The sequence below is a fragment of the Camarhynchus parvulus genome, chromosome 2, assembly GCF_901933205.1.
Source record: "Camarhynchus parvulus chromosome 2, STF_HiC, whole genome shotgun sequence".
NCBI lineage: Eukaryota > Metazoa > Chordata > Aves > Passeriformes > Thraupidae > Camarhynchus > Camarhynchus parvulus.
Genome location: NC_044572.1, coordinates 9,299,143 through 9,315,313, shown reverse-complemented (window position 1 = coordinate 9,315,313; position 16,171 = coordinate 9,299,143). Strand labels below are relative to the sequence as shown.

Here is a 16,171-nt window from a genome sequence, read left to right as displayed (position 1 = left end):
TCTGGAGGCAGCTTTGAGGTGGAATGGCTCATGTTTAATGACTGCAGAGCTCAGGTGAATGCTGGCAATGTCTTAACTGGGATGCTCCAGTCAGCTCTCCTGCCAGTACTGTCACCTGAGGTTCTCAAATTCCATTTTTGCAAAGAAAGCAAGGGAAAAGATTCAATATTACTCATTAGCCTCAGTCACATCTGGTTTTAGTTCTATGGTTACCTATATTCATAATCCGTACTAGGGCATATACATATATTTCTCTCTAAAACCAAACATTTCAATAAACTGTGTAGCTTCAATGGATTTTCCTATTTCCTTAAGTGGATTTTCCTGTAGATGACAGATGAACATTTCTCTGAGCTCTCTTTTGCTGCCTTGCCCTTCTGTGGCACCAATGGCTGCTGTGCATCACAAAGCCACGTGGCAGAACTCGCAGCTCCTGTCACTGGCTGGTGACATGGCCTAACATTTCTTCTGGTAAGCAAGTCAGATCTCCAAACCAGCCTGGACAGGTATCTGTGGGCTCCATTTCTGGACAGACTTGATGCCTCCTTGTTTGAGAGGAGAGTTTCTTACCTCTTCAGGTTCAGAGACTCACCTAACAAAACGTGGTGGCAAGACTGGCTCTCAGTTTTGTCAGTTAAGGGGGTGCAGCAAGTCTCTTCATGCCCTTCTTTAAACGTGGATTAGCTACATTTATGCTGCAGAGTGGTTCATCCATAAGTGGAGTGTATGGATTAAAAAATCTATTTGAACCTGAAGAAATAGTTGCACTTCGTGCTTCTCCCTGTCTCTGTATGGACAGCCAAGTATTAGGAATATTTTAGAACCTCATTGTGAAGAGGATTGAGGGGTTTCCAAGAATACTGTTTATGGTTTGTTTAAGGTTATCAATTGTGTGTCAAATAAAAAGCTCACTGCAGATGATCATGGTGCAGTACTTTGAACTCATTTAACTCAACATTATTTACAGGATATTTATCTTGGTTATGGCAGTTTTTGTCATGCAGTGATATTACTTCTCCATTATATACTGCATGTGACCACCATATAAGTTTGATAATAAATGTTGGGAAATAAAAAACAGAGTAAGTGCCTCAGTATGATAGCAATTCCCATGTGATAGGAAATAATGTCATAAACTTCAAATTACCTTTTAAATAAATGTTTATGTCCAACCCATCCATTAGATCATAGCCTGAAGGTCAGGAGGATCGTTTCTTCATCTTTCACTGTATGCATTATGGTTGCTTTTTTAGGTGTAAATGATGTTTTTAAATGAAGAATGGCACTCAAACTATACACAAACAATGGCTAGACATTACTGAGTCTCAGCATGGCAGAAATAGCCTCAGCCACACTGCTAAATATAGAAATGCAGCAGTAAATTGAATTCATTCTTAGAAAATATTTTTAATGGCTGAGACAATACAGAAATACAGTTTGTGTCATTCTCACAGTATGAAGCTTTGACATTTTAGTCAAGTTTGAATTCTAGTTGTGGTTTGGTAAATGGCTGATTTGCAAAATGCTTGTGAGAGTAAATATTTTGGAGAGGAAGGCAGAGCATACCTGAGCATGCAGAGAAGTGCACAGGTGACAGATATTGTACTTACAAGAGTCTGAACCATCCAGACCTTTGTGCATTTGTGAAGAGATGTCAGCTCAGTAAGTGCCATGGAATGGTGTGAAACACCTCACACTGTGAGACCCCACTGTTCCCAATGCCTTTTGTAGGGGGGGAACACTGATGACCCATCTCAAGGCCAGATTCCACATAAAGACATTTCCCTGCTTTGAGCTGGACGACTCTTGTCCGTATGTCCCGGAGGAACCCATGTGTCTCCCCAAAACACCCTGTGCATCAAAGCTTTCACATGTGGTGTCTTGAACATGTTATCCCTGCAGTGCCAGGCTAGAAACCCAAGTGGGAGCTGGAATGGCTGGGCTGGCAGAGAGGTGGGTTTGGAGAAGCAGAAGCTGGAGCTGTGCTGAGGTGGCTGATGTGTGTGTGGGGATGGGGCAGGTTCTTCAGCCAGGACTGGGCTGGCTAGGAGAGGGGGACGGAAGAGCTGTCGAGGGCTGTCAGACTGATCTGGAAATAAATTCAACGCAAAAAGTTCTGTTTACAGGCAGGGGAAAACCCATTGTCATGGAGATTTAAAACTCCAATCAAGAAATTCAGGGGCGTTTTTGCTTCAGCTATGATTTGACCTTCCTGTTTACATTAAACATTTTTTACAGCAGAGTGCAGTGACGTGGTTGCTTTGTTTGAGGTATTTGACAGTTACAGCAGTTTTGGGAATTACTGTTTTGGTTCTGTATATGTCAGGAAAGAAATATATTGATATTTGATATAGGTATAATTTTTTTAATGCATTTAAATTTGTTATGATTCTCAACTTCACCTTCTTCCACGAGGACCACAAACATGTTAAACTTCATTTTAAAACAACAGTTTTTAGTAACATATTAAATATTTATGTCCAAAAAGATCTTTTGGTTAGAGGTTAATCTGTTCCAGAACCAATTGTCTATAATATTGTTTCTTTTGTCATTATAATTCATGTAAAAATGGTACATTAATTTCTTAGAGATCGCTTGATCTCAGTTCTTTTTTGTTAACAGAAGTCTATAATCCTTTCCACAGCAACCACTTGTAAAAGCAGAGGATTATGACTTGAGGCAGGATATGAACAGCAGGAACAGATCAACTTAAAAACAAAGATCCTGTTTGAGTACAAATGCTATTGTTAGCACAGAGTTGGGGTGAGTCAAGTGGCAGGATGTCTATTAGAATATAATAAATTCATATCAACGCCACATGGCATGCTAGCCAGAAGACAGATCCTTCTAGCAGTTATGTGATAGACTTCTTTTTTTTATACCTTTACTTATTATACTTTTGCTTAGTCCAATAAGCCATTCCCTCTAGGAATGGCTGATGTCTAAACATCTGAGCGGCTTTTTGGTTTTTTTGTAGATTTATTTTTCTGTCTAAAAAGCTTCTGCTCTGTTATACTTTTTCCCAAAATCTGCTAAAAGCAGGGATTTGAAATTACACTACTGCAGGGTCATTCTGAGGTTAGTAATAGACATTGAGGACTATTGCTAGCCTTTCTTATAAAGTGTGTGATCCTCCAGAGAAAAGGAGGAATTGAGGGTTTTTCTTTGTTCCTATATTTAAAAATAACAGATACAATTACATTTTTTCCTTTATTAAAAAGTCCTGGGTTTAATACTGATGGTTTAACTGACCTATCTAACACCAATATATGTGACTCAATTCAGCATATTTTTGAAGTTTAATTTATTTTTCTAATATTTTTCATGTTAAGGTTAGTAGGAAGCTAAAAAGTACCAAGTGACAGAATAGATACTATTCAAGTGTGGAAAACACCTACTTTTGGTAAAAATTAGATAAACTCTTTCATGTCCTAGACAAAATCAATAAATACACAAAAATGCAATGATGGAGTCAGGTAGCAGTTTCACTTGTGACAGTCTTCTGTACAGTTATCCCAACAACTGACACCACATAGAATTAGTAATCTCTGCTTCCCAACCTTCTGTTGACTGTATTTTTGTAATAGACAGTGGAATATGTCCTGTCTATAAATGATACAAATTTCATCGCAGTGTATCTTAATTTGTACATGCATACATACATCTCATTGTGTATACATGTATCTATGTATATACGTACTGTATGAAATACTATCAAATAGTGAAAGTGCACATAAGCATCTCTAATGGCAAGTAAGACAGAAGTTTTGGTAGAAAAGAATATTTGAAGGGGTCTTTAATCATTGTCATGTGGTAACAGGAGGAGACTCTATACAATGGTTTCAGGGAGTTTGCTTGCTGCTGCGTGGATTGGTATCCCCCTTCAATGTCCTACAGTTTGCAAGGTTATGAAAAGCCCCAGACATAGTCTTAAGTTATATTTCAAATTCCTGTCTGAAATGAAATTTTTATTGCAGTTGATAAATAATGGTTTTCAGATCATCCTACTGATGGCACTTGGGCTGCAACTAATTTATCAATGAATAAGAAAACAGAAGCCATGGCATTCCAATGGTATGAATTTTTCAGCCTGTATTATTTTGTTAGCCTGAGGCAAAAGATTGAGCTCTTAGTACTCATCTGTGCAGAATGAGTAATCTGAGACAAATGTGTACCCAACTGTGTGTGCAATTTGGCCACATCCTATAGACTTACCACGCAGCCAAGGACCCCTCATGGACAATAGTCATATGTTAAAAATAATAATTTTATTACAATGTCTGTGATCTCACCACCACAGCTGATTTTAACAGCATTAGAACATGACAGTGTGACTGTGGGTCTGCTCATCCTGTAAGAATCAGAATTTTGTACTATCAGGAGTTGGTTTTACCAGCAGGATTTTCTGTTACCTAACCAGAATTCTGTATATTTGCGTGAATTCTATGCATGAGAGCAACTGAAAATACGTATTCCCAGTGCTATCTATTTTGGTGTTTCAACATGACTTGCATTAGTGTGTGTGATAGCTTGAATTTTCTTTCTTCGCCAAAGCTGCTTAAACAATACAATGACAGATTTCTGCTTTTACTCTTCGTTAATGTCATTCTTCATCCTCTCTGGCCCACATCAGGGAGGAAGTGTTGCGAGTTTGCTATTTTAATGAAGAGAAATGAGGCATCTATCAACGAGGATTTACATTGGAGAGCACATCAATTCAGTTGCCTTGAGCTTGCTGAGTTTGCATATCCAGGGCCAAGCAGTGCTCTCAATTACTCCCGTGCAACCCCATTAACTTCAGGAGGTTGTGTGGTTCAAAAGTGGCTTTGCAGAATGTGGGGAAGAAAAAAATATATATTTGCTAAAGGAGTCAAGCTCCAAAATATGATTTTTGGTTATCTATATGGAGATGTGCATGCAGTCATAATTGCACTTTTGAAAGGCTAGGGCAATGATCGTGTAGTAATTTCATTGAGCATCCCTTTGTAGCTGTGCTTAACGGAACAGACAGCCGCCCAAAAATTACTGCAGTGAGGGGGGAAACACTTCCAGCCCTGGAAACATATTGTAAATCATATGTCTTTAGTAGACTCTATCCTGTAATTACTCTTAACTGTGGGTTGTTTCCTCCTCTCTCTCTGTCTCTCTAGGAGCTATGCCGGCAGCGCATGGCAGTGAAGAGCTCTGACCGCCCGGAGCCCCTGCACTCCTCCCGAATCAACAGCGTCTCCTCTCAGTTCAGTGATGGGCCCATCCCCAGCCCCTCAGCCCGCAGCAGCACCTCGTCCTGGTGTGAGGAGCCAGTCCAGTCCAACATGGACATCTCCACCGGTCACATGATCCTGGTAAGGCACTTCTGTCTTCGTGGCATGAGAAATTGCGACAGAATTTTAGGCATCTGTTCCGTTTTTGGAAAGAGAGCGCTTTAAATGACAGGGAAGATGTGTTTTCACAGGTGGAAAATATTCCTGAGCTTCATTGGTAATCTTAACTTTGTATAATTAAAACAGGCATTTTTATTGCCTTTTTTTTTTTTCTTCTCTTGGGAACATTCTTTTAACGTGAACATATGAATTGTTTGCATGCTTGCTTTTAAGTAAAAAAAAGGCCTGTCCTCTTGTCCTGTTAATTTATGTTTAGCTCAGCTTGGACAACTGAAGAAAGCTGCCAAATTTCTGATCAGCTCACTGCTTTTTCTCATGTGTTTCCAGTGTGTGGAGATATCTGAGCTGAGAAGGCAACAGAAGATTAGTGATATGGAGCAATTTATTTCTGTCACCCTTAGAAAAGAGATCTGAATTTTGAGCCTTGCCTGGATTTTTTTGTTTTGTGGATAAATTTCTTCCAAGCTGGATTTCTCATGTTTGAAATGATCCAAATATATTCTATTGATGGACTGTATGTTAGAAATCTTGGGTTACTTCCAAGCACAGCTTGAGACCAGTATCAGTGTAGAAGATGGACACATTAAGAGTTTTTTGTGTGTAAGAGTCAGAGCCAGTGGTTGGGACTGGTGGAGCTTGTTTCTGTCCTGCTGGGAAAGCTGTAGAGTAATCCTCCAGTTTTTGTGCCTTTTTTTCATGTTTCTTTAAATATTTACTGTCTCTCTAGAGTGCATTGACATTAGCTGAGTAGAAGTTAGGTGATAGTGAAGAATTTGACCAAAAGTTGTGTTACTTTGCTTGTATATTTGACTTCTGGTTTTACCTAAAGTAAGCATCCTTTCCAGTTGATAGTTTGCCATGTTTTTGGAAACTTCTCTCCATCATGCCATACTTTTGGGTCATAATTTTTAAACTTCTTCCTTTTTCTGGACTTACATTTGAAGGTACTATCTTCTGAGGTATTGTCCAAGTTCTTACAAGCCAACCTCTCGTAATGGTGAAAGGAATAAAGGCAGGCAAAACCCAAAAACCAAATTTGACCTCAGTCAAGTTACTGACCTTCTTCAGCCTTGATCAAGTCAGCTATAAAACTGAGCAAAAGCAGGGTAGGATTTTAAACCAGATACTTCCTCAGAGTTTATGATCCTGGGTAAATCCTGCCATCCCCCTCCAAAAGTAATTAATTAATTATTATGTTAATATCCGGTAGACAAGTGCAGTTTGAAAGGGTTGTTCCCATGACAGAAAACCATTTGTTACAGTTTTGACTGTTCCACTATTGCCAAATCATAATTAAATGTCACTTGATTTCCTTTCATAGTTAAGTAAAATACTTGGGAGCTGGCGGGGCCGGGGTGGGGGGAGGATTGGGAACCCCAAACATTTCCAGTTGCCCAATCTCAAAATAAATACAAATTTTGAGGCAAAAAAAGGTTAAAAAGGATCTAGGCAATATATTTGTATGGAAATTAGAGCAAGATTTCCTATGTAGATGGAAATATTCATTTAACATTTGCAAACAGTTTCAACGACTTCAAATTGAGCAAAATCGTTTTCAGTGATATTATTGGGAAACATAAAAAATCATCTCAAAATCATGCTTAAAGGAGATAAAGTTGCTTAGGGGTACCACTTATTCTGGCTCTGCAAATTTCTGCAAAATTGCAAGAAGGAATTGTCTTCATATGGCAGTAAATAAACTTTAAAAATCAGTCAGATTGGTCAAGATCACTATTATGGTGTTCAGCGTCCGTAATTCAGTCAATCCTGTCTAACCCTGGATAAACTCATACATGTGTTAACTATCTAACAGCAGATGTTATATCTTAGATGGTGAGGGTTCAAAGAAGGGTAAAGAAATGCTGTAGGGTTTTAAGAGTGCAAGACACACAGAAAGAGTAAAACCAGTTAATTTGTTAAGTCTAACATGAACAAACAAAAATCAGTGATTCAGGGGAGTCTGCCTATGTGCTGTGACATACAGGATGGGGAAAAATTGTTCTTAATGGACTCAAATGATACAATTAGGGAGAAAATATGTGTTAGCATCAAAATATGCATTTAGCTTTGCTATCAGGGCAAGCCTAATAGGAGGGTCAGGCAGGCAGTGGGATGTTTACTTAAGGAAGCAGTTAAACCATAAATACAAGATTTGCTGAAGGCAAAGCTGGGTTAGGTTTACATGGAAGGATCAGCATCCCTCAGCTACAGCACAGAAGCAGATGATTGGGCTTGATCAGAAATGCTCATGTTTCGTGTCACTGTGGGTCACAATGAAACCAGAGAGCTGACCCAGTTTATGTTCTGCTCAAAAATAAATGCACAGCTCTGTAATGCCTTATTTACCTGAATTTCTCTCCTTCTGGGGATGCTGTGGCTTGTTGGACCTCAGCAAGAGAAGCAGCTCACCAGAGGTGAACACTTCCTTCCTTTGCCTTGCAGATACAAGTGGAGGAGAGTGAGGAGACAGTTTGCAACTTTTATACCATTCAATAAAAGACATTTGTCAGTTCTTCTAATTTCCCTCTGCCACAATCCTCTTCCTTTTAAATTTTTTAGATATTTTCTTTGAAAAATATCTCAGTGCCCAAAAAAGCCATGACAAATATTAGCAAGGGGCCTAGTAAGAATGGCAAATACCCTCTGCTTTGCAGGGTAAATGCACTTATAAGTCTGCAAATGTGTTTTTGAGCTCCACAATGTGCAGTGAAGGGGTAGTTAGCTGAGCTAAGGCTTCTCAGTTCTTATTGCTCATAGGTACCAGGATCTCCCTAGAGAAAATAAAACAATGGATTACTGTGTAAAGTGGCAGCAGGAAATAATTTCTTTTGATTCATAAACAGAATAAAACTTTAATGAAAATAGCTTGGAAGTGTATGACTGCTGAATGACTCCGTGTAATCTTATTCAGAGGTAGCATTGGTCAGAAACACTTCTATAAAGCTGTTGAATTTGCTGGAAAATGCTATCAGTCATACCTGCAGTCATATCTAAGTCATCTCAGCTTAGGCTTTGTTGGAGCTTGTGTTGGCCACAGGTACTGTTTTCTTGGAGGACTTTCCACTTGTTAGCCCATTGTTTATAGTGCTCAAGGTGTGCAGAAGCCAGGAATCTTCAAAGCCCTGTGGCTGTGGGGCAGTCTCCTCACTTAGACTGAAACCAAGCCTTCAAGGGGAAAAATCCTGCATTTCTGCCACTTCCCTGTGCAGCCAGGCAATGCCTCTGCACTGCTGCCAGCAGCGTGAGGTTGTTTGAGCTGTTGGCAGGAGGAAGCAGAGAGGGCTCAGGAGGCCCAGAAGGACAGTGATAACAACATTCAGGTTTTTTTTCCTTTTCACTGTCTTTTTCATCACATTTCTAACAGGAGGGTGGCGCATATGGCACATTTTGATTCTGTCTTTCTAAAAAATCCAAGCACTTTGGGAAGTGTAATTAGAGGAGCATGGTTAATGCAGTCATGGTTGTGACACTGACTGGCTGGTTTCAGCATGAGCAGCATCTCAGGATGTGTGCCCTCCTTTTGGTCACCACTGGTTTTGCAAGAAAGCATCATTCAGAAAGTCACAACCAGGGAAAGAATAGGAACTGAAATTTCCACCCACTTTATTCTCATGTGTATATCTATATTGCAGCTGACAAGAGAAGTTCCAATAAAGGGCAACAATTCCTTTTGCAGTCCAACAAGAAAACCAGAGGGGGTTTAAAAGTGACCAGGAGAGATTTAGTCTCCCTAACTTGGGCTCCTATATTTTAGGCATGTAATGAAGTGTTGTTGTTGACTTGAGTCCATAAATTCCCCCTTGATGAAGTGAGTAGGTGGCTCTGAAGGTCTCCTGAGAATTAGGGGATGTTGATGTTTGCAGCTTACATGAAGGAGTCTCTTTTGTCTGTGCTGTAGCACAAGTTCAGCACCAAGGTGGATTGGATCCTACACCTGCTTCATGTACTACCATGCTTTTTTTGGTTAAAACAATTACAATCTTTTATGAGGTTTTAAATGAAGAAGAGTACTGCAAGAAGAGCATGTATGCTTTTGGTGATAACATTATAAGATTGTTATCTGAATACCATATAAGAGAGGGTATTTGCAGAAGCAGAAGTGACTGTGTTTTGCAGGATTTTCTGTGTTTTGCAGGTTTTTTCCTTGTAAAGACAGATGTGCAAAATTTGGAGCATTATACATAAATTAGAATTTCAGAAAGTGTCAATTTACAAAAGGTCTTCTTCAGTATTTTTGGCAAGCTGAAGTCTTAGGCGTCCTCTCCCTGAGGGTATGAAACTGCTTTATGTATTGAAAGTAATAATAATATGTGATTGTTTGTGATGCTGTACTTTTCAGAAGGAGAAGAAAGTTTCATGCTTGGGCTGAGTGAGGTGATGGGAACAGATGAACTAGAGCCTGAAATCTATGGCCTTTTATCTAAGAGATATGTCTGCTTAATCCCCTTGTCTTTGGTGGTATGCCTGTAAAGCCAGGAGGACATTCACCACAGAGAAGTGAAGGATGGCCTCATATGAGAACTTTCTGAAAAGTCCTGGGACAGGTTGTGTCCGAGAAGGTGACACAACCTTACCTGGGGACATGGGGTGGGGGCCTGGTGCTGCTAAATGGGCAAACCCCAGGTGCTGAATTTTGCATCCCCTCAGTTTTGATGCTAAATCACTGGCAGGATTGCTGTAGGACTGGGAAGGGTAACAGGGAGAGAATAGTTTCCAAGATTGAACCTGGGGGTTTTTGATGATATTGGTATCCTGTACTCTCTGAATAGTAACTTTTTGATGGTTTCTTAGGAATTTCCCCCTCACTCTCATTTCTTGAAGTGAATTCTTTTTTAGATAAGCTCTACGGGGTAGCAGCTATAGATTCTTTTTAATTGAATATGGAAAAGTGTAGAACTGAGTGACTGAAGACACATTGCAACAAGAAATGGTATTTGCTAGATCCTGTACTACATCTTGCAGAAATTCCTTCATTTTATCCCTAAAGCTGCAATAAAATTGGGAGCAAAAGGCATCTAAACACACTTCTCTAGATGAAGAGAGAAGCTCCAGCATGTAAGCACAAATAGCACTGAGCTAGAAGCAGGTGTACTTTCCACCTTGACCTTAATCCATATACACACTGAGCATCTCCTGAGTGAAGCAGCATACAGTGCACTGCCTGGGGACACAGATGCTGCAGAGGTGATTAATGCTGGCAGGGACAAAGGTAAGGAGTGCAGGTATGGAAAACGAGGTCTTTGTCACAATCATTTGTTTGATTATTAAATGGAATCTAATTATTTTTTCTTTTTCCCACCATCCCCTTCTATCAGCATTAATACCTCTTCATGCATCTCAAGAATATAAATACCCGGTTTAAAAAAAGCTTGCCGCTGAGAAAATGAAGAAAAAAAAAATCCTCCCTCACATGGAAAGGGAAAAAAGTCAGTGGCAAAGTTAAGCTAAAAGCATGAACTCCTTACACATGTGCTAAGTGGATCTAAATCCCAACTTATCTTTCAGCTGTGCCAGTATAAATAGTTGTAGAAGTCTCACAAAATTAAGTCCCAAGAAAGCTTTGGCCCTAAAGGCCATTTCATCATGAGCAGTTGGGCAGGAGGAGTCACAAGGGAAAGGGCTGTTATAAATTATGTTACTCTGTGACAGGATAGCCAATACCCCAAAAAGAGATAAACACTGTGGATGGGAAAATCTTCACCCATCTCTCCCTGAGTTGTCATGCTCTTAGGGACAAGCAGAGCTGGCTGCCTCCTGAAAGATCTTCTGCTGATGTAGTGTTTATCCCTTCATTTTACATCTTTTTTTTCCCCTCTCTAAATGTTTAAGTTGTTTTGAAACATTTGCCTGTGTTTGTTTAAAGCTGGGACTTGAGATACAGGAGCAAAGAAAAGCTGCAAAGAAGAGTGAAAAAAATCTTGTGGCATATGGAAACAGCTCTACTAATAGAGCCATAAATCTAATAAATGGATGTATGTACTACATAGATTATATCAATAAAACTCAGAAAAAATATTCATGAACACATTACCCTTTGATTCTTCTATTTTATTTGTTTCATAATAAGTTGCTCCCCATTTTCTATATTAATTTTGTTGAATGGGCCTTAGGAAATAATGACAGTTGCAGAGTCAGTATTAAATTAAGAAAAACATTCTTCTTGAACATGATATGAAATTGATTTCAGAACCTTTTTTCCCTAAATTCTTCCATGCCAGTTGTTTTCCCCTAATGTATTCATGATTAGAAATAACTCACCAAGTTTCTGTAACTACATCTTACTCTGTCATTTGACTGTAAAGTGTTTATTCCAGCTTTGTTTAAGCTGCTTTGGTTGAACACTTTTATCCAACTTACATCATTCCCTAAGGCTTTTAGTAGAAAGATGAAGAAAACATTTCTCTTAATATTCTAGATTACTGATTTTAAAAGTGTTACATTGGGAGAAATATGTGACACAAAACTAGGTTATGCAAGTAAAAAGAAAGGATCATTTTCTTGACTGAAACAAATCTTGGTGGCTATCTGGACTTTTTTCTGTTTCACCCAGCTTTCTTCATTTCTAGAGGACCACAGGTAATGTCAAGGCACGACAAGTATCAGCTGTAGCAAGTAGCAATAGATAGGGATTTAATGAAAATTATCTGAGTTTTGATACTTCAGGTCGAAGACAAGGAATGTTACTGGATACTCAGCTGCTTCTGAGAGTCTCATGAACTGTGGGGTCTCCTGGAGATGAATATTTATCCGGGAGATCTTGTCTTTTGCCTCCAAATGCATCCTCAGTGATGAAGTGCTCTTGCTGTATTTTTCCTATTGTGCACGCTCACATCATGCATTAAATCCTTGATAACTCATTGTAGCAGATACAGCAGTTAATCATATTTTGGATTTAGCAGGTGGAAATGCCTGTTTAGAAGGATACTAGAAAGAGGGCAATTCAGGAAGACTTCTCAGGCAGGAGATCCAAGATGATAATGTATGTTACAGAGTATTTCTGAGCTGGTGGCAGAGTTCAGATATGAGCAGGTGGTGAGTTTTGACTCACTGTGGGGTAAAGAAATTACTCACATGGGTTGCTAGACATGGCACACTGCTAAGCTCAAATGACATGTGGTAAATGGGACTACAGCTTCAGAGCTCCTCAAAATGTGTAAGAGTTCAGGGTGGAAGTGGGACTTGCTTCATGATAACTTCCAAAGAGATATAATATTGGCACTGTGTTTTTGCACTGCTGTGCCAGTTGCAGCTTAGGATGCCCAGACCTCCCATTGATATTTTGGAGAGCTCTCTCTCTTTGTGTGGGCCATGCCAGCAAAAGTTATTGAACATGGCCTGGTTATTTGTGATGAAGACAGTTCAATCCCTCCATCTATTCAACAAAGTCTGATTCAACAAAGTTCTTCAGGGCAAGATTAAAAAAACTTGTACTTTGCTTTCTGCAACTCCTTCTGGGATTAGACCATAATTTGGCAGTGTTTTCTGGGTAAGGTAACAGAATTTGGGTGGTATTTGGAAAATTTGATGTGTAGGACACAGACAAAATGCTCCTGTGATGATCAAATTTTGCATATGCACCCACGACGCAGCTGTGGAAACATTTTTAAATAAGGAGATAAACATTCAAATAATCTGTGAAGTTTGCTTGGAAGTGGATGACATAGTATTTGCTGTTCACTAAAAGAGGACTAGTTTACTTTGTGGTCAAAACCAGGTAAAGTCTTCCACCCTCAAATATTACATATTACCCCAGTATGTCTTTATAAAAGAATAATTTTACTGAGTTTATCTCCTTTATGTAACTGTCCTTTTGTTTCGGACCAGAGTAATATCTTACTTTTTTTTTTTAGTTGGCAGCTCTCCCTCAATGCTGTCATGTCTCCCTTATCCTCTTCTCCTAAACTCATGAGCTAATGCTGCTTTAGGTTGCCAAGCTGGCCAAGAAAACCCTATTCATAGCAAGGGAGAATTATGAGCTGCCTCTTGTTGCTGGCTGTATGTTGGACCTTTGCATTGAACTAAGAATAGGAGGGAGGGGTGATAAACTGCCCACAAGCATCACCTCCTCCAAACACAACCTGCCATTGCTCTAGGAATTATTCTCTGGCCTTTTTCTTCTTGGAATGATTATGAAGGTTGATGTCCAGGTCCTCAAATGTTTTTGTCCTCTGTCTGCTCAGTAGTAAATCCATCGAGGTTTGTTGAGGATGGTTGGTTTCTGGATTTGACTCATCTTTAAAAACTATTTCTCTGACTATGTATCTCAACTGTGTTATTTTTAAGATGATTTATGTGAAGGTTTGCCACCTTCTGACTGGGCTGTTTGTAGCAACTAAAATATTCCCATGAACATCCAAAAACTCCACTGCACATAGCAACTAAGCTCTAGTAGCTGTCAGACTGCAGTGAATTGAAGCACATTTCTGTGCATCTTTTATTAAATATGTGCACATGCAGCACATTTCTTTAAGGAAAATAAAAGATGACAATGTCTCCTTTTTGGATGCATTATATTTGTACTTCAGCATTGAAGAGAGTCTGGTAATTATAAAACTGTTTAAGCAATTTTATTTTAAAATTATAAAGGTACTGAACTTGAGAAAACAAATGCAGTCAGTTATTTACTACTGACTACTTCTTTCATTCTTTCTGTATTTAATTTAAGTGGACTTTAGCTGGTTGCAAATAAAAATACTAAAGGACTAGCAATGCACACCCTGATTTGTGTTCTTGCTGTCATGCAAATTCGCAGAAAGAAGGAAACACATTAAAGAAATTTGATAAGACCAGGTGGTCTGAGTGAATAATTTCCCTTTCATTAACATATTCCCCTTATTAACTCTGTAATTAATTGTACATAGCTAAGGAAAGCTATGGAAATTGCATTTTGAGATGTATCAAAGCTGACTTTATGCTTCAGACTTCCATGCAATTTACTATTAATGAAGCAAGAGATGGAGGCCCCAAATCTATAATTATTACTTACTATTTGAATGACAAGCAAAGAATTTTATCAGCACAGTTTCAAATGAAAGGGGATTAGCAGCTAATGTTGAAATTGTTAATCTTTCTTATTAAAATAATTTTGACGAGAGTGTTTAGCCTGAAAGAGGTTTCTGGAACATCATTTACCATTAAAACAGCTATTTTCTGAGGCTCAGTATGAATTTGTCTAAGTTTGACATCAGGGTGCAAATATTTTTTAAATGAATGAATATTTTATGGGAGCTAAGGCTGTTCATGTGTGAGCTGATGCCGAGCTGCTTGCTGTGTGCATATTCCTAGAATGTGTAGCAGGATGGTAGCTCAATATCCATCTCACCAAAGTGAAGATGTCTGCTGAGATAACAAGGGGAGAAAAGCTACAGCAGGAAAATCTGAGAGCTGAAATTGCACCCACGGCTGTGTCTGCAGACAAGTGATTAGCGGGTGGGAGCCCAGGCAGAATCAGGCCCTAGATCTTGGTGTTAAATTTATGACACAGTGTTACTTCATGTTTATTTAGGCCTTCTTATACCTTTAAATACTGGTATATTTTTAGGGTTTGTATATTGGTTTTAGTATCATGTGCCTTGAGATGACTCTTCAGTGGTGGGTGCTTCATACCCACATGGGTGCTTGTATACAAATACCATGAACAGCAATAGTATCCTCTGTAGGTATAGCTAAATATTTGGGAGCAGACATACAATATCTACAACTTTTCTGTATTAATGGAAAACTGTTAGCATTTTAAATTTTAAAACTTTTCCTTGCAATATTTGCAATTTTTGTCTCTTACAGCAGTGTATGAGTGAAGCTGACAAGGCTGTTTGTGCTCCTTGGGATGAGGAAATTGTGAATATATAGTGACATAAATGGTGAAAAGCACAGCAGTGATAATTTATAAAATTTAATTTGCAGTGGTCTCAGCCACATCAGTACTGGAGGAGATGTATGTTAAAGAACCCTTTTAATCTGCCTGTGTCACATTACAGAGAAAAGCTAATGGAAAAGATGTCACATGTCTTTGCCAGTGACAAATTTTACCAGTAGAATAGATAGAGATCATTCAAATGCTTTAAGACATTATTTGCATGAGTAGATGGACTGTGTGTAGAAGTACCATCAACACACCAAACCCTCATGTACCTGCTGTACCATGAGATTACTCCAAGCTTTAACCTCTTTGTGGAGCACGTGGAACTTCACTGGGCTCACCCCAAAAACTGCAGGTTGCAGAACTAACCTTTTATCCAGTGTTCCTGGGAGCAGTCTTGCAGAGGGAGTACTGTTGCAGCAGGACATGTCCTAAAGTGGGCATTCACTTCATTCATCAGACAATTCCAGAGGAGCTTTAGCTTAAAAGTAGCAGCTGGTAAATACCATGCAGTAATGATACCCAGAGAAGCACTTTCATCATAAAATCATGTTTTGTATGTATTATAATTATGTGTTAGGCCAAAGGCATCAAGGGTGCTTCTTAACCTGTAAGAATCATAACAAACCCTGTAGACTGTGGCATTAAGAGACAGCCACCATGCCAGTGTGGTAGGCTGTGGTAGACTTAAAAAATTGAATTTTTCAAGGATGAAGCTAATGCAGAATCCAAACCCAAAGCTTTTCTAAATGCAGGAGTATTTCTGATACAGCTATTTATCTACTGCTTTTTCTGCTGCTGAGGAAGGCACCTGGAAGGGTTGGGTTTATTAACCACAGCAAGCTAAGATGCCCGGGGCAGTGGTGGCTCACAGCAGAGGGGTGTCCTGCTGCTTCTCAGGCGTGTGTGTGTGTGTAATGCCTGCCTC

General features: G+C 39.2%; 1 protein-coding gene across 2 annotated transcripts in view; it reads left to right on the top strand.

The window, feature by feature from the left end:
* PTPRN2 (protein tyrosine phosphatase receptor type N2) overlaps nucleotides 1-16,171 on the top strand; it is a 636,599-nt gene that overhangs the window by 545,161 nt on the left and 75,267 nt on the right. For both annotated transcript variants that reach the window (XM_030971071.1, XM_030971072.1), the window contains one exon: nucleotides 5,151-5,345. In XM_030971071.1, the coding sequence (XP_030826931.1) occupies nucleotides 5,151-5,345 (195 nt within the window). The remainder of the gene's footprint in view (nucleotides 1-5,150; nucleotides 5,346-16,171) is intronic.